Raw genomic sequence first — 25,415 nt, forward strand, 5'->3', positions numbered from 1 at the left:
GGTGGTTATAGAGTAGAAGGGACGGCTAGAAGGGCCTGCAAGACTGCAGAAGCAAAGCCTGCCCTAGACTTAGAGTAAAGAGGGAGATTGTAGTGCTTAGAGAAAGTATGCACTGAACTCCAAGTTGCAGCTTCCAAAATATCCTTGGTAGGTACTCCTCTGAGAAAGGCGGCTGAAGTAGCAGCAGCTCTGGTAGAGTGAGTCCTAATTTTTCCTGGGATTTGCTTTCCATGATGAGAGTAACAAAATCTGATTCCATGAGCAATCCATTTAGAAATGGTCTGTTTTGAAATAGCTTTGCCTTGGGAATTTGTTGCATAAGAAACAAACAGTTGCTCTGTTTTCCTGATATCCTTGGTTCTGTCCAGGTAAAAACGAAGTTGTCTGTGTACATCCAAGGAATGCAAGATCCTTTCCCCCTTACTTTGTGGATTATTGAAAAAGGTTGGCAGGTGAATAGTTTGATTTAAAGCCACTTTGGAAACCACTTTAGGCATGAAAGTAGGATTAGTCCTTAAAGACACCCTGTCTTGGTGAAAAATAATATAAGGTTCCACAGCCATGAGTGCTTGTAACTCAGAGACTCTCCTGGCTGAAGTCAAAGCCAGTAGGATAGCTGTTTTCCATGATAAATACTTAATATCAGATGTGTCAGCAGGCTCAAAAGGAGGCAGAGTGAGTTTTTCCAGAACATAGTTGAGGTCCCAGGCAGGAATGGGAGGGTGTCCTAGGGGGCCTTAAATTCTTTGCTCCTCTGAGATATTGTTTCAGAAGTGGATGCGAAAAGATTGGAGGATCTGTATTGTAATGTGCAGAGATAGCGGAGGCATGTATTTTTATGGAGGAGAAGGATAAACCCTTATGTAGCATGTCTGTCAGGTAAAGTAAAATCAGTGGGATATTAGGAATGAGAGGATCCGAATCCTGAGCATGCATCCAGGTGCAAAATCTCTTCCATTTACCTGCATAAGATTTTCTAGTGCTAGGCCGTCTGGCTTCTAAGATGACATCCATGACCTATTTGGGAAGGAAAGGATTAATCATAGATCTTGAATTCGCCAGGCTGCTAGGCTGAGAGTTTTGACATGAGAGTGCAGAACCTGGACCTGGTTTTGGGACAAAAGATTTGGAATCTGAGGTAAAATCCAAGGTGGCTCCTGGGATAGATTCATCAGTGTTGAGTACCAAAACTGACAAGGCCAATTTGGGGCCAGTAAAATCATCATCTTGGGCTTGTCCTACTTGATCTTTAGTAACACCCGTGGAAGAAGAGGTAGTGGCGGAAAGGCATACCCCGAGAGATTTCTCCAACTGAATGATAGTGCATCCACTTTCCATGCTAGCTTGTGAAATGTTCTTGTGCAAAAAATCTGTAACTGGTGGTTGAGGGGGGATGCAAAAAGATCTATGTCTGGGCATCCCCAGGCTTCTGTAATCATCTTGAATATTTGGGTGTCTAGTATCCACTCGTGTGGGTCTGACAGGTTCCTGCTCAGGCTGTCTGCCAGAATATTTTGTTTTCCTGGCAGGAACTGAACTTGTAGATCCACTTTGCAAGCTAGAGCTGTGTTCCATAGAGTCATGGCTAGTCTGCAAAGGGGGTAGGAGTGTGAACCCCCTTGCTTGTTTATGTACCACATAACTGTGGTGTTGTCTGTCCGTATCAGTAGTTGTCCTGGTTGTAGGAGATCCCTGAAAGCCAAGAGGGCATTCTGTACAGCTAACATCTATTTTAAATTGATATGTAGGTGCTTTTGATCCTCTGTCCAACAACCTTGCAGACCTTTTCCCTGCAAGTGGGCTCCCCATGCGTAATCCGAGGCGTCCGTGGTTAACACTTGGCTGGCTGGAGGCAGACTGAAGGCTTTCCCTTTGTTGTGAAGACATGCCATGGTCCACCAATGGAATTCCTTTTGTAGGCAAGGCAAGACAGCAATCTGTGTGTCTAGACTGTGGCAATGCTGGGACCATACACTTTTTAGGTACCATTGTATTTTTCTCATATGTAGTCTTGCATTTGGTATGAGAAGGATGCAGGAGGCCATGTAACCCAAAGCCTGGAGGAATTTTCTTGCAGTTAGCTGAGTTATTGACGCCAAGGTTTTGAAAGTTGAAGCCAGCTGCTGCTGTTTTTCGGATGTCAGGAATGCCATCTGGGTGGTTGTGTTTAGAAGAGCACCCAGAAAGGTTATCTGTTGTGTGGGTGTCAAATTTGACTTTATGTTCACAGTGAATCCCAGGTACTTGAGTAGATTTTGAACAACTTCCAGGTGCTGGAGTAAGACATCCTTGCTGTCCACTTGAATAAGGCAGTCGTCCAGATAAGGGTAAATTTGAATTCCCTTGAGTCTGCAATAAGCTACTACTGGTGCCAGGCACTTGGTGAAGACCCTGGGCGCAGTAGACAAGCCAAAGGGCAGCGCACAGAATTGGTAATGTTTCGAGCCGGCCTTGAACCTGAGGTATTTTCTGCACTCCTGTCTGATAGGGATGTGTAGGTAAGCCTCCTTTAAATCCAATGTCACCATCCATGCATTTTTGCTCAACATTGGCAGGAGCTGTTGCAGAGTAAGCATCTTGAACTTTGGTATCTCCAGGAAAGTGTTTAAGACTGAGAGATCCAGGATGGGTCTCCATGAATTTTGCTTTCTGGGAACTAGGAAGAGCCTGGAGTAGAAGCCTTGCCCAGTCTCTGATTGTGGAACCAGTTCTATGGCCCTCATACCCATGAGGGATCCCACCTGGTTTAATGCCTCTGCCCATTGGTGTTTTGGCAGGTCTGGCCATCCGTTTGGTCATGGCAAGGTATGAAAGTGTAATTTGTAACCTCTTGAAACTACATCCAGAACCCACTTTGTCTTGGGTTATGCAAGTCCAATTTTGTTGAAAAAGAGAGAGGTTTCCTCCTAGAGGGGCTTCCAGGAGAGAAGTTCCTGGAGCCATGCAGGGGGAGTCATTGAGCCTGTTTTCTATAAGATTGAGGTCTGTCCTCTCCACCCCTGTGAGTGGAAGCACTCCACTGTCTAGGTCTGTAAGAGGTCTGTGTTTGGGCCCTCCCTCTGGAGTGCCTATATCTACCCCTCTGAGGCCTGTCCGAGCTGGGAAAGGACCAATTTTTAGTTGGCCAATTTCTGCCAAATCTTGGGAGCTGAACTTGTAAGAAATCCTTAACCGTTTGCATGGATTTTGCCTTATCCTCCATTTTCTTTATCACCTCTTCAGCCTTAGACCCAAACAAAACATTATGCTGAACAGGAGCATCCAGTAACTTAGCTTTCACTTGATCAGGTAAGTTTTGTTCCTTTAACCAAGCATGCCTTCTAATGACTGTGCCAGAGGCAGCCGCCCTGCATGAAGCCTCCAAGGCATCAAAACCACAGTGTAAACCATGCTTCCCCACTTGTTCAGTGGCATGCATCAAATCGTGTAATTCCTTATTATCTGCACATGCAGTAATGGTATCCAGTTTTTGTTTCATAACAGACAGTAGAAATTGCTGATATTTTAGCATATGAATTTGACAATTTAAAGCCCTAATAGATAAAGTAGCAGAAGTGTACACTTTTTTGCCCCATCTCTCCAAAGCTCTGGAATCCTTATCTGTCGGAATAGGGTTTTTAGCAGAACTGGCCTTAACCCCCTTAGGACCCTGAGAAATAGTTTCTGGATCAGCAGTAGGATTTTTGTAAAGGAACTGGTGGGAGTCAGGACCCTGTAATATCTGTCGGGCTTAGCAGGGGCTGGAGGAAAGGAGTCAGGAGTTAAATTAGCCTCAGAAAAGGCATCATCCACAATATCCAAAATAGGAGGAATAGCCAGGGGTCTATGTTGGGAAGAAGGAAATCCCTAAGCCTTCTCTTAGATTCCGAGTACTCCTGTCCTTCCCAGTGAAAATGTTCCCTCATGTCATGTAAAGTTTCCCCAAAAGAAAAATCCTCAGGGGGAGAAGCTGATGGAATGGATTCCTCAGCATCAGAATCCTCATAAGGAGGGAAAGTATATTCCTGTTCAGAGGAACACACTGAAGAAATAGATGCCTGATCAGAAGATTCATAATCCAATTCTTGCCTTGGCCTTTTGTCTGGAGGGGGATGTGAACCCCTAATCATGGTTAGTAGGTCCTCCGCCATTTTAAGTAGCTGTTTCTGAGATTTGGGTACCGGATCAGAAGAGGCCTGGGCTGGTGTCTTAGATTTAGAAGGAGTCTTTGCCTTTGTCTTTGGCTTTGCCTTTATCAGTAGCTGTGTAGGCCTGAAAACCCCCTCGGAAGCCGGTACCTGCACAGCGGCTCCGTACCCATCTGAGGGAGCATTGTCCGAAGGTCCAGCAGCTGGAGTGCTCAAAGGCCTGGTTGGCTCCTCGTGGGAGTCCGTTTCGGCAATTGGTTCTGAAATGGCCGAGGACAGGGGCTGCGAAAGCGCCTCACTGACGACGGCCAATCCTGTAAGCTGGCTCTGCTTGTAAAAAGTCGTCTGATTTGGACCTCGGAGGCCTGTCCTTATCCTTGCGTCGTTTGTGAACTCTGGTAGTCGGAAGCGTGTCCGAGGACATTTTATAATTAAATCGCCTGCCAAAGTAGTGAAAAGCAAAATCATACCTGCGCTTAATCGTACGTTGGTTAAATCTAGCACAAAACTGACAACTAGCTACGTCGTGGTCAGGGCCTAAACAAGGAATACAGTGAGAATGGAAATCGTTATGAGGTGTTTGCTTCCCACAAGAAATGCAATTATTAACTTTTTCTGACATCGGACTGGAGCAAGAAAAAAGTTTCCCCAACGGGGTACTTAACTTTGAGAAGAAGTAAGTATTCGGACTGAAGCACGAAAAAATATCAGGAGTCAGCCGACCGGCACTTGTGAACTGCTTTCACCACACGGCAAGAAAGACTGGAGAACATGGTGTCGGCTGGCAGCTTTGTACTCCTAGCGCTCTGACGTCAGGGAGCATGACTGAACAGCCGACGCCGGACCCAGACTTTGGGATTCTGGCCGACCAAGGACTGCCTGCCGGCAGGAAGAACCCTACAGTGATGACTGCAACAGTGAAACACGATGAACATCTGAGCAGCTCACACAAATAAGTAAAAGTAGGAATACCCGCAAAAGGAGTTATACTTATTGTTGACACCAAACAGAAAATCTTTTCCACTCTGTAACAAGACTTTCTAGCAGGGGGGGGGGGGGTGACCTTCTGCAAAACCCAAAACATGTTCGCAGAAAACTGGTGTTGAAAAGTAATCAAAACCCTATCACAAAGGGTCAAATGTAGGGCAAGGAGATGAAGGTGAATGAGAGAGCGCTTGTCCTGTCTGAGGAGATCCACCCTGTGAGGCAACTTGTGATGAAAGCCCCTGGCCAGGTGAAACAGAAAGGGGACCAATGCTGTCTGGTCCAAAAGAAAGTCACCAACAAGACTTTGGGTCTGTCCCACATGATTTTGTACAGGTCCATAGGCAACAGAGAAAGAAGAAGGTAAGCATACAGTAAAATCCCTTTCTAGAAAGACATGGTGTCTATTTCCAAGCCAGAGGGCTTGACACCCTGGAAAAGAACATCGGAAGTTGCCTGTTTGGGGGGGGGGGGACATGCTTAAGTAGTACCCCATTGACAGATGACCAGGAAGCTCTCTCTGTGAAGCATCCATTTGTTCATAGGTAGGTACTAGGCTATTGGCCCTAGAGCCTATATAAGCCTAGCCAAACGGTACCCTGGCTTTCGCCACCCAAGAAAATTATTTTCCTGTGCCCCTGTCTAGCAGAGCCACAGAAGTGATCCCTGGGGTGAATTTCCTATCTCCTTTCCAATCAAGATTTTTCTTGAAGAGTTCTAATGAGGAGCTTTGTTTGATATAGATAGGCAGTTTGTTCCAGAGTATGGGAAGTCTCTGGGACAGGAATCTATCCCTCCAGCATGCTCTGTTTATTGTGGTGACAAAGTTTAGGTTCCTAGAGCATGTAGCTCAGAGGGATTGGGATTTCTTTAAGTAGAGCATGTCCAACAGCTCTGGGTTAGACATAGCTTTGTATGTTAGGCAGAGATCATTTCTGAGTAGGCAATATATGACGGAGTAAAGCTGGAGTTTTTTGAGACTGTCTGAGTAGGGCATCTGAGGCTGGTAATCCTCTTTGTGAGGCATTTCTGCGGCCTTTCCAGTTGTTGATGTCTTGTGAGGTACATACCAAAAAGGGCGTTGTACTCTAATGGGTCTAATGAGTGATGAGTAGAGGGGAACAATGACATCTTTTTTCCTGGATAAGAAACGTTTTGTGATGAGGTGTGCCACGTAGAAGGATTTCCTGACTACTGTGGCGATGTGATTATCAAAGGAGAGACTACTGTCCCCCTGTGTCCCAAGGTCTCATCACACTTTCGGTGTTAAGTAGACTACCGCCTATGTGGTAGTTCATGGGTACAGAGTTTTTACCAAATGGGATGACAATGCACTTTTTGGCATTGAGCTTGAGGCCACGGCTTTGACACCAGGCATCTATCTCAGTGAGACCCTTTTGTAGGATGTCCACATCGTTAGGAGTTTTAATTATGGCTCCTAGTTTGCAATCATCTGCAAACTTTGTAGCCAAAGACCTTCTGTATTAGCCTGTACTTCAGAGAAGTAGATACCAAACAGGAGAGGATCCAGGACTGAACCCTGTGGTACTCCACTTGTCACTGGTCTGAAGTTGGATTTAGAGTCTGCCACTTTCACAGTGTGGGTTCTGTCAGTGCTCCAGTTGGCAACCCATCTTGTGACATAGGGATTTATACCTAGTTTAGTGAGTTTATCTAATTCCAGAGTGGGGGATGGTGTCAAAAGCCTTGGCGAGATCTAGATAGGCTGTGTGAACCACCTTACCCTCATCTATGGTTTTGGTGACCGCTTCAAAGAAGTCTATCAGGTTTAGGAGACATGATCTGCCTTTTACAAACACTAACTGGGTAGGGTCCAGTAAGGATCTGTCCCAGACCTGCTCAGGTTGTTTGCCACATGGTGCATAGCAAATTCCCAAACAAGAGCTAGTCTGCAAAGAAGGTATGAATTTATATCTCCTTGTTTACTTGCATACCACACAACAGTGGAGGTGGCTGTACAAACCTGGAACCCAGAGGGAATACAAGGCTTGAATAGCCAAAAGCAGAGCCCATATTTCAAAGATGTAGTCCTGCAGTTGTTAAGGGAGACCACACACCCTGGACCCTGATACTGTGGTAAGAAGCCGCACATCCCAGAACTAAAGCATCCATATACAGTAACTGAATGAGGGAAAGAGCTTAAAAAGGTAGGCCTGGATTCAGAGATATCTGATGAATCCAACAGAAAAATTCCTGTTTTGTCACGTATATATAAATCTTTAAGAACCAATATGTAAATCCCAGAGGACTCCTTATGAAATTTCACAGAAAATAAACAAATCCATTTTTTCAGATAGTGATAAACAATTAGTACTTAAATCAATTAGTAGCACAACATCATCCCCTTCTTGGAAAATCTTCACTTGGAAATGCATCCACAGGAGCTTTATTACCCCACATAAGATGGACTTGATATCAAAAAATAATCTTAATAAATGTTGGAGATGTGAGGAAATACTCTGTGCAGATTGGGTACACATTTCTTACATGTAAAATAGTAACTCCATTCTGGATAGAATTCAGAAATTTCATAAAAGCATTGTGGTCAGACAAGTGTGAAGTATCCAACTCATTATTACTGTTCAATGCACCAATACCAACACATATCCCCAAAATACAGGTGTACCTTCTTTGGCTCTTGCTTGCAATTGCAGGAAAAATCATTACGCCAAATTGGAAGTATAAGAAAATCCCATCATTCACAGATTTTTTTACTATTAGCTAAACTTGTATGTAATGGGAGTTGCAAACTACTTCAGAAAGAACTACCGAGATAACACATAAGAAGCTTGAAAAACTGCTAGATAAAATGTAATCACAGCAATGACATTATATCGGTTATGGACATTGTAAATAGTTATTGTTCCATGTTATGATGTTTTAAGACCTATATTGTGCATCTTTATATATCATATTTCTTGTATTATTTTACTTCATGAAAAATTTCTGCCTCACAGGTTCTCGATCTCCTTCTCGGGTTCTTCAGTCGCTGGGTGTGCCTGTTGAGTCTGCTGCCATGTCCTCCCTGTGGTGCTCCTCCGTTTCCTCCTCCTCTCCCACATCCCCTGGTGGTGTGGACTGTTGGATCTAAATTTTGGCTGGGCCCTTGTAGTGTGGTGTGTGTGTGGGTCTGTTCTGTGCCGGGCTGGCCGGGCTGGCAACTAAAAACTGTAAAACTACTGCAACAATGACAAGGTGACAAGGTGATGGCTGTGGCGACCCCCAAAAAAAAAGCCGAAAGAAGAAGAAGAAGATTTTACTTCATGAAAAATCAATAAAAAATGCTTAAAAAAAGAAAAACTCCTGTTTGAGACAACACAAGAGAGGAATGGAAATTCCACAGGGTGACAATGATGAAGCCAGTTTGTCTGCAGATACCACTGTTGAGTTTGTTGAAAGGAACCATAGAAATGATTGAAGCCATGTACCCCAGTGCCCACATAAACATTGTTGCAGACACCATTTGTAGAGGAAGAGGAGACAGGAAGAAAGTTGTCATGAAGGTGACCTTGGGAGGCTGAAAAAAGCACCACAGACAGATCTGAATCTCGCACCCCAGGAAAACTTGATCTTGCAAAGGAGTCAGAATAGATTTTTTGAGATTGAAGATGAACCCCAAACTTTGCAACAGAAACATGGTAAAGTTGGGATTCTGAAGAAGCTGCTGGCAAGGAGCTTGAATGAGAAGTTCATCCAGATAGGGAAAATCTGGATACCCTGGAGTCTGCAGTAATTTATGAGTGGAGACATAAATTTGCTAAAGATTCTCAGGGCTGTAGAAATCCTAAAAGGTAAAGACAGTAATGTAAGGAAGAAATGGTGAACTGTAAACATTTCTTGAAGAGAGGGTGAACAGGAATGTAAAGATAAGCATCCTTCAGGTCCAGCAAAACCAGACAAGCCTGAGGAAGCAGCAAGGGTAACAGGGACTAGAGAGAACACCTGAAAGAGAGGAACATCAGAAATGTACTTTAGAAAGGAGAAACCGAAAATGGGCCTAAAAGAGCCCTCCTTTCTGGGAACAAAAAACATCCTGGAATAAAAACCTATTCCTCTCTGGAGGAGAGGAACAGGCTCAATAGTTCCTTGGGCTGAAGGGTCCTGAAGAATTAGGGAAACGAAGGAAGATGGCAAAGTGGAGGGTGAGGAATCAATGAAAAAGGTGAAAAGGAATTTCCAAACCATGAAGTAACCTTTTGTACTATGGAAAGAGCCCTGGAATCCATAGCATCTGCTGTCAGATGGGATAGGACAAAGTTAATCAGAGGGAAAGAGGAATCTGGCCAAGGGGCAGGAATGGGAAGGATATCAAATAGAAGCAGATTTGTCAGAAAATGGGGCTTTCTGACCTCTAGAATCCTCAGATTTGTACAAAAACATCCTTTTGGAAAATTTCTTACCCCTGCTTTTGTTGCCTATGCATAAAGAAATACTTAGAATAATTATTTTGAAAATTAGGAATAGTGGAAAGCAAAATCTGATGTCCTCCATAACCTTCCCTTTATCTTGTATGGTCTTAAAAAGCTCTGCAGCTGCACAGCCAGACACATTTTGGTAGTTCAGGAGAGAATCCAACAACTCGTTTTTTATATCAGAAGAGATTGTAACCTAAGCTAGAAAACCTGAAAAAAAACAGAACCTGATGAAGCAGCCCTGGAAGATGTACCAGCAGCACCACAATAGCATCTGATAGAATGGTGGGCCACCTGAGAAGCAGAACTCAATAGAAAATTAGCAGAAGTCTTAACTTCAGAATCAGGCACATCAGTCAAACCACCACCAAGTTTAGCCAGCACATACCTATATGGGTCTGGTAGCTTATGGCCATGAAAGCCAAAATGGCTGCTGTATAAACTTTTCTCCCCCCATATCTATCCACAGCCCTAATGTCCTTGTCAGAAGGGATAAGTCCAGAAGAAGACAGTTGGATGGTCCATCAGCATAAGGAGAAAACTGCAGGGTCAGAAGAGAGCTTCTTATATAAAAAACGTTTAAGCCTCAAGTACCTTGTAAAACCAATCAGGTTTCTTAGGTGCAAGACTCTGACTCGGGAGCCTGGGAAGCAGTCTTATATGTGTGCAGAGGAACGTCTAACACAAGACAAATGCAGAAGGCCTGGGAGAATCCATTTTTAAAAGAGCATACCTTTCTGGACTTTAGAAATTTGGGAACTCTCCCACTAAAAGTGCTCCATCATTTTTTTTAGAACGGTGTTACAAAAAGAAAGCTTGTCAGAGGAATTTGGAGAAATGAATACTCTCATCCTCTGACCCTACAGCAAGAGAAGAATGGATCTTTGAAGAATACGCCAAGGACTTTCCTCCAGAATCCAATTCCACACTTTCATCAGAATAGTTGCACTCCCTAAACCTCTTAAAGGGAGTGGGAGAAAAACAAAGAGCAGAAGGCATGATAATCCTTGGGGGGGGAGCATAACAGCCTTAAAAAGACCCTGAGTGAAATCTTGCCACTCTAAGAGGATGCTTGACGGCAAGAGCTACATGCTTTGACTTCTGCTTTTTCTTCAGAGGAACCCTGGCCCTAACACGTTTAGGTGGTTCAGAGCCCTGCCTGACTTCAGTGAGGGGAACCTCTTCAAACAAGCATCTGGGGAATCCCCTCTGGGCCTTCAGAAATCATCCACAGCTCCACCCCTTCATGTCTGGTATGCTCAAACTCAATAGACATGCAGAGAAATCAACCCTATGCTGGCCTCCAACTGGGTCTCACCAGAGGGAACTGGAGGTGAAACTACACAGTATTCGGGTTCTTCATCCAGTCCGATGAAGACATCCAGCAGAAGCTGGACAGCAGAAGTGTCTAGACATATCTTTTCTGATTTCTCCTTAAGAGGAAGCGGAATGCCTGGGAGGCAAATTCAGAAGCAATGGCTCCCTTAGCAACACATTTGTTCTCTAGGTAAACAGAAAGGGAGGAGAAATGGCTACGAAGGGTCTTTGGTACACAAGCCTGATGCCAAGCAAGATCGTGGTCTGCACCTAGGCAGAAAAGGCACTTCTCTATCTTTATGGGAAACCTGCCTCCCACATTCACATTTCCCCTTTCTGGATGAAATGGAAAACTGTAAACAGGCAAAATGATAGGAAGAAAAGTCCCCAGCAGAGTACTTATCTGATGGAGGCCCTGTAGTTGGAACAGCATGACAAACGACTTGACAGATGAGTTCAAAAAGTAGCGTTTGGACTGGCAGCAAAGTAGTTCGAAGGATTTAGGAGCCTATATTTCACTTATGTGCCTTAGAGCCTGGACGTAGGACATACATATGATGTACTGCATCTAGAAGGCTTAATGCTTTGGTATGCTGGACAGAAGTATGGCCATCCTCGGTAGAATATCCCCTTTACTAAGGAATACTGCAACAGTGGTCAGGAAGGACATCATACTATTTCATCAGCAGAAAATCAAAAATTGCTACAGTGAGGTAGTAAACAGCATAAACATGTGTGTTACAGAACCCAGGATGCAGCAAATAACAATACTAAAATGGCAATTGCCTATGAACTTGTTCAAACCCCTAACAAGCAAAATGCTCTGCTTAGCACATAACTCAGATAGTAATGTGGGGGTGGGGGGCAGTAAACATGCCAAAACTTCTCCTGACATCTTCAAGCTGCATCCCAGCAAGATTACACTTTTCAAAAGGCAGCGTCACAGGGATGAAATCAAACACTAAGCTAGGCCTGAGCAAGTATAAAAAAAAAAAGTAAAAGCAAAGTAAATGTGATAGGTTGTGTGTGCTTACCGGATCTTTAAACTGTTCACTAACTGAACGGATCACAGGCAGGGTCTCCTCCAACTTTGAGGCCAACTGATCAGCATTCATGTCGCCCAGACCCAACATGTTACACATCTGCAAAAGATAAACACAGTGAATGAGTGAGTGCACTACATGGAGCAAGTCAAAGCCAGACTAAAGCCCTGTGCAGACAGGGAACTGACAACCAAATGGAAACAATGGTGGTTACTCATACACTAATGTTTATTCTCCCTCTCCCTACAACTGCATAACTCAGAAACATACAAATTAATAAACCTCACAGTGCCACTAAGGCATCATCCAGTTCCTCAAGTTTAACGTAATTCAAAAGCAACAAATGCTGGAATACAACAGTTCGAACACCAATCCGTTTAAAAGTATTGAATCCACAAATAAATGCACAAAGTATAAATCCGTAGGATGTATTAGCGCTTTCGTCTTAAAATCCTTTAAAACTTCATCAGATACAGGTATCTGATCCTGGACTTGAACCAGAGACCAGTGTTAGGTGACTGAGATGAGAAAAAAAGATGACCAGCAATAAAATTAAATTAGGAAACAAGTGTCATTTCTATATGATGCTGTTTATTGATAACTGTGCTTCTTCAAGGGGGCTAAAAAAGTCTGGAAGCTTGTTGACTGTTAATTTGGTAGGACTCAAAAGCACAATTCACACTTTCCATTAAATGTTTAGAAAAGGACAGTGAAGATACCAGAGAGATAACAGCAAGTAAGATGTATATTGTAACGTACATGTTATACTGTAAAGTAGCTCTGTATCGTTATGCAGTGGCATTAACATGAGATGGGAGGGGGTGTCTTACAAGTGACTGTTTTTCTGTTAGTGATATTAAATAAAATACATCTGGATTATCATGGATATGTGGTTTATACTGTAAAAACATAAAAGATGGATACAAGCCATATAATGCTGTGATCTTGGGCTGTTGGGAGGTGTCAAAGTGTACTGATTACATATACATTAAAGTAAAGGTGGAAATACAAACTAAATGCTCTTGGTTTAAGCTGGAAAAGTACAGTTTTGTACCTACCATAAATGTAGATGTTCGAAGATCCACATTGCTGCAGTCCTTACACTTGGGTAGTCCGCTGTCCTCGGTCGGCCCGAATATCAAAGTATAAGGCTGATGTCGGTCAAGGCGCATTAGACTGACATCAGGACGTCAGGGTACAAATGCGCATGACCGACGTCATATCCTCAGTCTTTTCTTGCCCCAGATGTCAGAAGACCCTAAAAAGAAAGGTCAAAACCAAAAGACAGCAAACAACCAACCAACCACCCTTGCACTAAAAATATGTACAATATATACAATATACATAATATTTACAACCCAACCCACACAACTGCCTCTAACTACAGAGGGGAAGGAGGGAGGGTAAATTGGACTGCAGCAATGTGGATCTTCGAACATCTACATTTATGGTAGGTACAAAACTGTACTATGTTCTTCATCTCACATTGCTGCAGTCCTTACACTTGGGTAGAATCCCAAAGCAGAGGTAAGGGAGGATGGCAAAACTATAAAGAAGCAGGAGCTGCCAAAATGCCCTGTAAAATAGCAGTGGCAAAACCAGCCCTAGATTTAGAGTAAAGTGGAAGGTGATAATGCTTAGAGAAAGTATGCACTGAACTCCAAGTAGCTGCCTCCAAAATATCTTTAGTTGCCACCCCCTTAAAAAGCTGTCAAGTGGCAGTAGCCCTAGTGGAATGAGGCCTAATCCCAGCTGGAATCTCCTTGCCATGATGGGAATAACAGAAAGCAATGCAAAACCCAATCCACTTAGAAATAGTTTGTTTTGACACAGGCTTGCCCTGAGAACTCAAAGCAAAAGAAACAAATAACTGCTGAGACTGCCTGAACCCTTTAGTTCTGCTCAAATAATATCGCAACTGCCTGTGTACATCTAAAGTGTGCAAAATCTTTTCCCCTTTATTTTGGGGATTTGCATAAAAAGTAGGCAAATGAATAGTCTGGTTTAAAGCCACACTAGAAACCACTTTAGGCATAAAGGAAGGATTAGTGCAAAGATACCCTATCCTTATGGAAAATTAAGAAAGGCTCAACGCCATAAGGGCCTGCAATTCAGAAACCCTTCTTGCAGAGGTAATGGCCAACAAAAAGCAGTCTTCCATGATAAATATTTCAACTCGGTAGTAGCTGCAGGCTCAAAAGGTTGTAGAGTGAGTTTCTCCAACACAAAATTGAGATCCCAAGCAGGAGTAGGAGCTCTTCGTGGGTGTCTTATATTCTTTGCCCCTCTAAGAAATTGCTTGAACAAAGGATGAGAAAACAATGGTGGGTCACAGTCATAGTGAGCTGTAATTGCTGCAGCATGAACCTTAATAGAAGAGAAGGACAAACCTTTGTCCAGTAACTCAGTAAGATATTGAAGAGCCACACTTAAATTAGGGTCAGAAACATCAAAATCCTTTGCTGCACTCCAAAATAAAAATCTCTTCCATTTATCTGCGTACACTTTCCTTGTACTAGGCCTTCTAGCTTCCAAAATAACATTCAAAACTTGCTGTGGAAGTGGAGACCCTCTATGGTTCAAAACAGAATATGCCAGGCTGTTAGGTGAAGAGAGTGAAGCTTGACATTGAGTAAATGACTGTTCTCCTGAGACAACAGGTGTGGAATCGAAGGCAAAGGCCATGGAGGCTCCCGTACCAGACTTCTCAGTAATGGGTACCAGTGCTGTCGAGGCCAATCTGGAGCTATTAAAATCATCTTTGGCTTGTCCTGTCTGACCTTTAGAAGTACCTTTGGGAGGAGAGGCAGAGGTGGAAAGGCATACACATGAAGACTGCTCCAATTGAAAGAAAGAGCATCCACTTTCCAAGCTGTGGGATGAAACCTTTTTGTGCAAAACTTTGGCAGCTGGTGGTTTAGTGGAGAAGCGAACAGATCTATGTCTGGAGTTCCCCATGACACTGTCAATTTCTGAAATACATGAGGATCCAATTTCCACTCGTGGGGATCCATAATTAGTCTGCTCAACACATCTGCTAAGGAGTTCTGTGCTCCCGGCAGAAACCTTGCCTGAAGATTTAGCTGTAAACTGAGAGCAGTCTCCCACAAAATCATTGCTTGCCTGCATAGAGGATAAGAATGTGTTCCCCCCTGCTTGTTGATGTACCACATGACAGTTGTGTTGTCTGTTAGAATCAACACCTGCCCTGGAAGAAGTAAATCCTTGAAAGCTATTAATGCAAACTGGACTGCTAACATCTCCTTCAAGTTGATATGTAGATGTTGTAGTCTGGCAGGCCACTTGTCTTGTATCCACTTTCCAGCAGAGGTAAAAGCTGTTGTAGCGTCAACATTTTGAACTTGGGAATGTCCAGATAAGTGTTGAGGATAGATAAATCCAAAATTGGTCTCCACGTGTTCCCCTTCTTTGGTACTAGGAACAGGCGAGAATAAAATCCTAGGCCCACTTCTGGCATAGGGACCGGCTGTATGGCCCCTATTTGAAGTAGCAGAGAAATTTGTTTGTGAGCCTCTATTCTTTGCTGAGGAGGAACGTCTGGCATGCCTTTGAAAGGAGGCAAGGTATGGAAATAAAACCTGTAACCTTGGTGAATGATATCCAATACCCATCTGTCTTGGGTAATTAAACTCCAATTTTCCTTGAAAAGTGCCAACCTTCCTCCCAAAGGTGCTGCCAGGCGAGAAGGCTCTGGCAGCTGAAAAGGTAGGTCATTGGGTCTGTTCTGAAAGGACTGACCCCTGCCCTCACCAAGACTGTGCAGGTAAACTCCTGTTCTAGGCCTGAAAGAGCCCTGAGCTCTGCCCCTACCATGTCTAGATCTACCCCTAGACTGGGAATCATAAGAAGGATACATCCACCCCTTGGTAGGCCAATTTCTACTAAACTTCGGAGGCGGAACCTGCAAAAAATCTTTAACAGTCTGCATAGACTTAGCCTTGTCTTCCATTTTCTTTAAGACTGCCTCAACAGGTGAACCAAACAACACATCATATTGTAAAGGAGCATCTAAAATCCTTGTCTTAACATGGTCAGATAAATTCTGATCCCTCAGCCAGGCGTGCCTGCGAAGAACTGACCCAGTGGCAGCCACCCTAGACGAGGCCTGTACAGCATCAAAACCACATTGCAAAGAATGCTTACCCACCTGTTCAGAAACATGTACTAAATCTTGTAACTCTTTACACTCAATACCTTCCGCCAGAGCATCTACCTTAGACTTCAATTGAGAAAGTAGATAGTTTTGGTATTTCAACATGTGAAACTGGCAATTCAAAGCCCTCATAGCTAGGGTGGAAGAAGTATAGACTTTCTTTCCCCATCTATCCAAAGCCCTGGCCTCTTTACCTGGAGGAACCGGATTTTTAACAACAGAAGCCTTAACACCCTTAGGCCCCTGACTTACAGTTTCTGGGTCCGCCCTAGGACTCTTAAAAAGATACTTATGAGCTTCAGGCACCCTGTAATACCTATCCGGTTTAACAGGAGCAGGAGGCAAAGAATCAGGATTAAGAGAAGCCTCTGCAAACACATCTTCCACAACATCCAGAACAGGCGGTATAGCCAAAGGCCTATGCTGGGGTAAAAACAAAAATTCCCTAAGCCTTTTCCTGGAATCAGAGAAGTCCTGACCTTCCCACTTAAAATGCTCCCTCATGGAATGAAGAGTCTCTGAAAAGAAAAATCCTCAGGAGGAGACGCAGAAGGAGTAGAATCATCCACATCAGAATCAGAATAAGGAGAATACTCCTGCAAGTCTTCAACCGAAGACTCTGAAACATCCGAAGCCTGCTCAAAACTCCCCAACTCAGGTTCCACCCTAGTTCTCTTATCAGGAGGGGCAAAGAAGCTCTAACAAAAGTAATCAAATCTTCTGCCATTTTAAGCATATGCTTCTTGGGCACAGATCCTGAAGAACTAGGAGTGACACCAACTGAAGCTAAACCTGGCCTGCCCCTGGGAGAAGCCTTGGAAACAGAAGGAGAGGGCCTAACCACCCTAGGAAGGGAGGGGAGTACAGTAACCTGAGAAGCCCCTTCAGCCTGACCTGCCTCCTGAGAGGCCACATCCTGCAATAACAAAGTCTCCCCTGGGACTCCAGAGAAACCTCGGCGGAACCCCGGCTCCACTGACACCTCTAAAGAACCGGCGTCCGCACGGGCTCTTCTGCCTGGGCTTAGCTGCTTTGTCCTTGCGCTTCTTGAAGAAGCGGGCCGGAGTATCCGGCGGCATATTATAATTGCACCGCTTCCCGAAGACTAACCTGGCACAATCTAACCTTCTCTTAATAGTGCGCTTATTGAATCTAGCACCAAAGCGACACCCAACAACGTCGTGCTCGGGCCCTAAACAAGGAATACACAAAGTATGATAATCTCTATGCGGTATCTGTTTCCCACAAGAAATACAGTTATTCACTTTTTCTGACATCCGGTAAACCACTGAGGCAAGAAAAAACTAAAATATTCCCCAACGGGGTACTTAGCCAACTTTGACTCGGTCTGAAACTCGAATTCGAAAAATTTCAGAACGCCGAACGGCACTTGCAACGCTGCTTCTGCATCGGACCATGCGGCAAAAAAGACTGAGGATATGACGTCGGTCATGCGCATTTGTACCCTGACGTCCTGATGTCAGTCTAATGCGCCTTGACCGACGTCAGCCTTATACTTTGATATTCGGGCCGACCGAGGACAGTGGACTACCCAAGCGTAAGGACTGCAGCAATGTGAGATGAAGAACATCAAGAAAGTTTTATCTTTAAGCAAATAAGCTGGAAAATGGAAAGCATGAAAGTGCTCATTTTCTAACAATTAAAGGAGGACTGTGAAAAAAAAAATAGCTTTTTTATCTTTGCTTGAATTTCTACATATTGCTAACCTGTATTCATCAGAAAGTAATAGTCACTACTAATTTTCTTGTGTTTGTAACCCTCTGTATTCTTCTGGGCGAAAACATCCTGATCATAGCTTGCTTTCTTGAAAAGCAAGATCTTCCCCATAGTGTACTGTGATGGCACAGTTGTTGAGATTACAGTGCCAGTGGCTAGACTGTCACATCTCAGTTCCATTGACTTACAATGGAAGAACAGAGAAACAGTGCTAATTTTGAGAGGCCTTGCATACTAGTATCACTTATTGTTCTGCAATGCCTGTTACAAATGTTTTTCTACTGATGTATTACACATTTTGTGAAAAAAGTAGAAATATGAAGTCACTGCTGAGATAACACACTTTAGACACTGCTTTTGTGTGCTTCAGTTCCCTCTCAAGTTACTCATCCAATTTTCCTACCCTCAGTAAGCCACAGCACATGAATACATATTTTAAGAAGAGGGAGGAGCACAGGGTGATGTACAAGAGTGGAGGAAGATGCACACAGATGGATTATATCCTATGTAGGAAGGCCAGTTTGAAGGAGATTGGAGACTGTAAAGTGGTAGCAGGGGAAAGTGTAGTTAGGCAGCATAGGATGGTGGTCTCTAGGATGATGGTGATCAACAGGAAGAGGAGGAGTGCAAGGGCAGTGCCAAGGATCAAATGGTGGAAGCTGAAAAAGGGTGACTGTGAGGTGAAGTTCAGGGAAGAGTTAAGACAGGCACTAGGTGGCAGTGAAGAGTTACGAAACAGCTGGGTAACTACAACAGAGCTGGCAAGGGAGACAGGTAGAAAGGTACTTGGTGTGACATCTGGACAGTGGAAGGAGAACAAGGAGACCTGGTGGTGGAACAAAGAAGTACAGCAGAGTATACAGAGAAAGAGGTTGGTGAAGAAGTGGGATCATCAGAGAGATGAAGAAAGTAGACAGGAGTATAAGGAGATGAGGAGCATGGCAAAGGGAGAGGTGGCGAAGGCTAAGGATAAGGTGCATGGAGAGTTGTATGAAAGGTTGTACACTAAGGATGGAGAAAAAGGACCTGTACCAATTGGCTAAACAAAGGGACTGACCTGGGAAAGATGTGCAGCAGGTAAGGGTAATAAAGGATAATGAGGGAAATGTACTTACAAGAGAAAGTGTGTTGAGCAGATGGAAAGAGTACTTTGAAAGGCTGATGAATGAAGAGAATGAGAGAGAAAGAAGGTTGGATGATGTGGGGATAATGAATCAGGAAGTGCAACGGATTAGCAAAGAGGAAGTGCAATGGATTAGCAAGGAGGAAGTAAGGATAGCTATGAAGACAATGAAGAATGGAAAGACTGTTGATCCAGATGACATACCTGTGGAAGCACGGATGTGTTTAGGAGAGATGGCAGTGGAGTTTTTAACCAGATTGTTTAATGAAATCTTAGAAAGTGAGAGGATGCTTGAGGAGTGGAGAACTATTTTACCACTAGTTTTTTTTTAAGAATAAGGGTGATTGTGCAGAGCTGTTGTAACTACAGAGGGATACAATTGATCAGTCACAGCAGAGTAGTGGAAGCTAGGTTAAGAAGGGAGGTGATTAATGAGCAACAGTATAGTTTCATGCTGGAAAGCAGCACTACAGATGCGATGTTTGCTCTGACAGTGTTGATGGAGAAGTATAGAAAAGGTCAGAAGGAGTTGCATTGCATCTGTGGACTTAGTGAAAGCATACAACAGGGTGCCTAGAGAGGAGTTGTGGTATTGTATGAGGAAGTCGGGGAGTGGCAGAGAAGTATGTAAGAGTGGTACAGGATATGTATGACGGTAGTGTGACAGTGGTGAGGTTTGTGGTAGGAGTGATGGATGCATTCAAGGTGGAGGTGGGATTCCATCAAGGATCAGCGCTGAGACCTTTCTTATTTGCAAATGTGACGGACAGGTTGACAGACGAGATGAGACAGGAGTCCCCGTGGACATGCAGAAGTCTAAATATTCCAGAAACTGTGCTCTGCTCCGTTTATTAGAATTCATATCGGCTACTCACACAGCTGCTGATATGTCTGCAAGCAAATGTTCTCATCATCCACCAAGTAAGTCTTATTTCAGACAGATCATTACATAATATTGCAGTTGTCGAATCTTGTTACCTTCTACCTTTCCTTATTGTTGCTTTAGGATGCAGTCATTTTCTGAAGTTACTCTAAGTGTTTCTGTGTAAATGCTATATAATGCATATTATCACTGACCATAGCAATGTGCACATTTTTCTGTCCGAGTTAATGTCACTAGTACTTTCCGCTCTACACTGCTCCATCCTTTTACATTCACTCTTTCCAAGAACACAAGCATAGGGACACCTACTTGATGTCGGTGTGTTTTGCCAGCTGATCTACAATCATCACTGTGCTGCTCTTACCTCCCTAAATTGGCTCGAACTATCACAACATCTAAAATACCAACAACTAATAATGGCCCACAAAATTATCTACAATTCCAAAACATGTCCTGTCGCAAGTTCCTTGCAGCAAATCTATATACCCAATCAAAGTTTCCGCTCTGAAGACAAGCGCCTATTAACGCTATACAAGCCAAGTACAGTTGTGTACACTTACCATAAATGTAGATGTTCGAGTGTATTCACTGTTGCAGTCATTACATTTGGGTTATCTGCTTGCAGTAGCCCTCAGTCAGCTTGCTTAATAAAGTCTTGGGCCCTACGTTCTTGCTGTCTCCTCTTCTGTGACGTCAGGTCGTCAGGGGTATAAAACATGCAGTCAACATCATTACATCAGTTTTTCTTGCCCCAGATGTCAGGTGTCCCCCCTAATGGGAAACAATTAAATCTATAAATATACAAGGTTATACCTCAAACAAAAAAAGCAAATACACCAAAAAGCTTTTAAGCATTGAAAAGGAGAGAAGAGGTACAGCCAAAAAAAGGTCAGGGGGCTGGAGGGAGGGTAACTAGGACTGCAACAGTGAATACACTCTAACATCTACATTTATGGCAAGTGTACACAACTGTACTATGTTCTTCATGTTTCACTGTTGCAGTCATTACATTTGGGTAGATTCCCAAAGCTAAGGATGGGAGGAAGAAATTAGATAGCATTAGGACCAGCTATAAGGCCCGGCAAAACTGCAGTGGCAAAGCCAGTTCTGGATTTAGAGAAAATTGGAAAATGGTAATGCTTGGTGAAAGTATGTACAGAACTCCAGGTAGCAGCATCTAGGATGTCCCTGGTAGGTACGCCTCTGAGAAAGGCTGCAGAGGTAGATGCAGCCCTGGCTGAGTGGCGTCTGATCCCCTGTGGGATAGGCTTTCCATGGTGCTTATAGCAGAAATTAATGCAATGGCCTATCATCTGGAAATGTTTTGCTTTGAAATAGCCTTCCTCTCTGTCCCTGCAGCAATTGCCACCAGCAGTTGTTCAGATTTCCTTTGAGGTTTAGTCCTGTCCAAGTAGAATCTAAGTTGTCTGTGCACATCTAAGGAGTGCAGTATCCATTCCACTTTGTTCTGTGGATTAGGAAAGAAGGTTGGCAAATGAATGGACTGATTAAAGGCCACACTGGATACCACCTTTGGCATGAAAGAGGGATTGGCCCTGAGGTACACCCTGTCTGCATGAAAGATGATGAAAGGTTCCATTGCCATAAGGGCCTGTAATTCAGATACCCTTCTTGCTGAAGTGATGGCTAAAAGGGAAGCTGTTTTCCAAGAAAGGAATTTTAAATCTGCAGTAGCAGCTGGCTCAAAAAATAGGAAGGGTGAGTTTCTCCAATACAAAGTTAAGGTCCCAGGCCCCAGGCTGGAGTTGGAGCTCTCCTGGGCGGTCTTAAATTTTTGGCCCCTCTGAGGAACTGCTTGAGCAGTGGATGAGAGAAGAGGCGAGGTACTATGTTATAATCAGCAGAAATGGCCGAGACCTGAATTTTTATTGAGGAAAAAGACAGGCCCTTGTGAAGCATCTCAGTTAAGTATTGTAAAATTTGAGGTAAACGGGCACTGCTGTGCTCATCCCTTGAGACTGGTTCCAGGCACAGAATCTTTTCCATTTTTCAGCATAACATTTTCTAGAACAAGGCCCCCTTGCCTCTACAATGACATCCACCACTGGTTTACTGAGGGATAGTAAAGGAGAGCTTATGTAATTAGGCAGGCTGCTAGGTTCAGTCTTTGAAGCTGAGGGTGCAGAATCTGGTTCTCCTGCTGAGACAGCAGGGTAGGAGTCTGAGGCAGGTGCCATGGGGCCAACAATGGACACACTGCACAGGAGGGGGTATCAGTGTTGGCGTGGCCAGGCTGGTGCAATCAAAATCATCCTTGGTTTGTCTGGTTTGATCTTTAGTAGTACTTTGGAGAGCAGAGGCAGAGGAGGAAAGGCATAATCTGATAGGTTTTTCCATCTGAAGGACAGAGCATCCACCTTCCAAGCTTGTCTGTGGGGAGTCCTTGCACAAAATTTTTCCAATTGATATTTCTGGGGGGGGGGCAAACAGGTCTATATCTGGGCTCTCCCGTTTGCTTGTCAACATGTTGAAAACAAAGAAGTTATGTACCTACCATAACGTTACATGTTAATTGTCTTCATCTCGCCTTCTTTCTTGCAGGTCGGGATCGGAGCCAATCCTCGGCTCCGACTCGGCCATCTTCTATAGCTCAAGAGCTGTTTACTGGCTCGAGGCTACCCCTTATCCCATGATGCCAACGATAGCTACCCAGATCTCGTTTGAAATAGCTAACCCCAAACATAGCCAGAGAATAAATCTGTCCTAACAAGTAGGTTGAGTATACCTGTCATATTATCTAAGTCAGTAGAGGAAACAAACCAGAAAAACACTCAGCCAAACTCCTCTCGGTCCAATAGGACAGGGGGACGGAGGGTGGGACGCAAGAAAGAAGGTGAGATGAAGACAACTAACATGGAACGTTATGGTAGGTACATAACTTCTTTATGTTAAGTTGTCTATCTCACCTTCGTTCTTGCTGGTTGAGACAGCGTCCCTAGCACCTACAGTTCTGGGCGTCTCATTGGAACAGACTCTTCAGAACAGTGGAACCAAAGTCGGCTCTGCTCCTGGAGACCATATCTAGCTTGTAATGAGAAATAAAGGTATGAGGATTTGCCCACGTAGCAGCTGCACAGATAGAATCCATGGGCAACCTAGATTGGAAGGCTGCAGAGGTGGCCAAGGCCCTAGTAGAATGAACTTTCGGTTTGATAGGTAACTCTTTGTTCCTTAATTGATAAATGAAAGTATTAGTGTGAGACAACCACCTGGATAAGGTCACCTTGGAAACTGGGAGACCTTGGTTTGCCTAGAGCATAGGAAAGGAATAGTTAATCTGACTTCCTTATTTCCTTAGTCCTGTGCAGGTAAAAACGCAATTGTCTATGAACGCCCAATTGGTGTAATTCGTACTCTGCCTTATTGGTGTGGTTAGAGAAAAACACAGGAAGGTCTATAGATTGGTTTAAATTAGTTTCTGAGCAGACTTTCGGAAGAAATGAAGGATTAGTCCTCAGAGCAACCCTGTCCTTATGAAAAACCAAGTATGGAGGACGAACACATAGTGCCTGAAGTTCAGAGACGTGTCTGGCTGAAGTAATAGCTACCAGAAAGAGTGTCTTCCAAGATGGAAACTTAATGGAGCAGGACACTGCTGGTTCAAAAGGGGGCAGAGTTAAAGAAGTTAGTACCAGATTAAGGTCCCAAGGAGGAGGCGGATATCTAACTGGAGGCCTAAGGAGAGTGGTCCCTCTCAAAAAAGCTTTACAGAGCTTATGAGACATAATGTTTGAATTTGACAAACCAACATGAAAGTTAGAAATGGCCACTAATTGAACCCTGATTGTAGCAGAAGCAGACCCGGAATGAAAAAGTTGTGCTAGGAATTCCAGAATTTCATGGACTGGGGATGAAAAGGGATCGACGTTCCTAGCCTCTGCCCAACAAGAAAAACGTTTCCATTTACTAGCATACAATTTTCCGTTTTTCTGGTTGTGGACTTGTGAGAGGAGTCAATCTCACGTACAGCCCGGGGAAATGCTGGGAAGCCTGGCTAAGGTTGGAACTGGAGCAACCAAGTTGTAAGCAGGAGGGTTTGGAGGGACTGATGCAACCCGCCTGATTGATGAATCAGTAGGTCCGGAATCGGATGCAGAGTCCAAGGCTGATCGAGAAGGTAACGGTGCGGGAATGGGAACCATATCTGTCGAGGACAGTAGGGGGCAATGAGGATCATTTTGTAACCCAACGATATTGCTTTCTGTATGAGTTTTGGAATCAGGGGAAATGAAGGAAAGGCATAAAGAAGTCCCTGAGGCCAATCGTGGACTAGAGCGTCACTGGGTGAGTGACCTGGAAGCGGAAGAAGGGAGAAGTAGTTGTTGCATTTGCTGTTGAAAGGGGTGGCAAAGAGATCGCAACAAGGCAGTCCCCATTTGCAGAAGATAAGATCCGCAACTTCCTGATTCACAGACCACTTGTGAGGCATGAGGATAGCCCTGCTGAGTCTGTCCGCTATGACGTTGGACCACCCAGGGATGTGCGTCACATACAGAAAAAGTTGGGAGGAAATCACCCACTGCCACAGTCTGAGTGCTTCTCGACACAAGGGGTAGGACCTGGTTCCGCCCTGCTTGTTGATGTAACACACCACTGACATGTTGTCTGTTTGAATTGCAATGGTCACAGAAGGAAGAGAGTCCTGAAGGGATTGCAACACTAGGAGCACGGCTCTCATTTCTAGGACGTTTATGTGCAGATGGTACTCGTGAGGCTGCCAAGTGCCTTGGACTGTCCTGCCCTGATAACACCCCCCCCACCCTATCAGAGAGGTGTCTGTGGTCACAGTGGCTACCGGAGGGGGCAGAATGAAGGGTCTGCCCCGAGTCACTAGTAGGGAGACCATCCACCAGGAAAGGTGCCTTTTGCATGCTTCTGTAATCATGATCATGTGAGACATGGGCAGCTGTTGGAAAGACCACTGTGTGAACAGAAGCCACTGAAGGATCCTCATGTGAAAGCGGGCCAGTGGGATTAAAAGAAAGCCTGCGGCCATGGAACCCAGAGTTTGAAGGACGGACCTGACTTGGATTCTTTTGCTCTGCATCAGAATTTGTACTTGCTGATGAATTGTAGACAACCTTTCAGGCGGTAGCCTTGCGGACATGTTCCTTGTGACTAAGTCTGCACCTATGCAAGTGATAAACTGACAGGGAAACAAGGCAGATTTTTCGAAGTTTATTGTAATGCCTAAATGGGAGCAGATTGTGACATCCTGTGAATCCTGTTAGTTGAGAATGAAAGTTTCTCCAATACAGTTAAGGTCCCAGGCCCCATTTTGGAGCTCTTGTCTTAACCCCTCTGAGTAAAACTGCTTGAGCAGTGGATGAGAGAAGATTCTGTTATAATCAGCAGATGGCTGAGACCTGAATTTTATTGAGGAAAAAGACAGGCCCTTGTGAAGCATCTCAGTTATATTGTAAAATTTGAGGTAACGGGCACTGCTGTGCTCATCCTTGAGACTGGTTCCAGGCAGAATCTTTTCCATTTTTCAGCATAACATTTTGTAAACAAGGCCCCTTGCCTCTACAATGACATCCACCACTGGTACTGAGGGATAGTTGAGAGCTTAT

The 25,415-nt window shown here is 44.1% G+C and overlaps 1 protein-coding gene across 1 annotated transcript in view; it reads right to left on the minus strand.

Moving 5' to 3' along the window:
* The window catches only part of GET3 (guided entry of tail-anchored proteins factor 3, ATPase), a 468,165-nt gene that overhangs the window by 204,362 nt on the left and 238,388 nt on the right, over window positions 1-25,415 (minus strand). The window contains exon 5 of the mRNA XM_044082390.1: window positions 11,896-12,003. Within this exon, the coding sequence (XP_043938325.1) occupies window positions 11,896-12,003 (108 nt within the window). The remainder of the gene's footprint in view (window positions 1-11,895; window positions 12,004-25,415) is intronic.

The sequence above is a fragment of the Protopterus annectens genome, chromosome 9.part0 (genome assembly GCF_019279795.1).
Source record: "Protopterus annectens isolate FY-2018-M chromosome 9.part0, PAN1.0, whole genome shotgun sequence".
Taxonomy (NCBI): Eukaryota; Metazoa; Chordata; order Ceratodontiformes; family Protopteridae; genus Protopterus; species Protopterus annectens.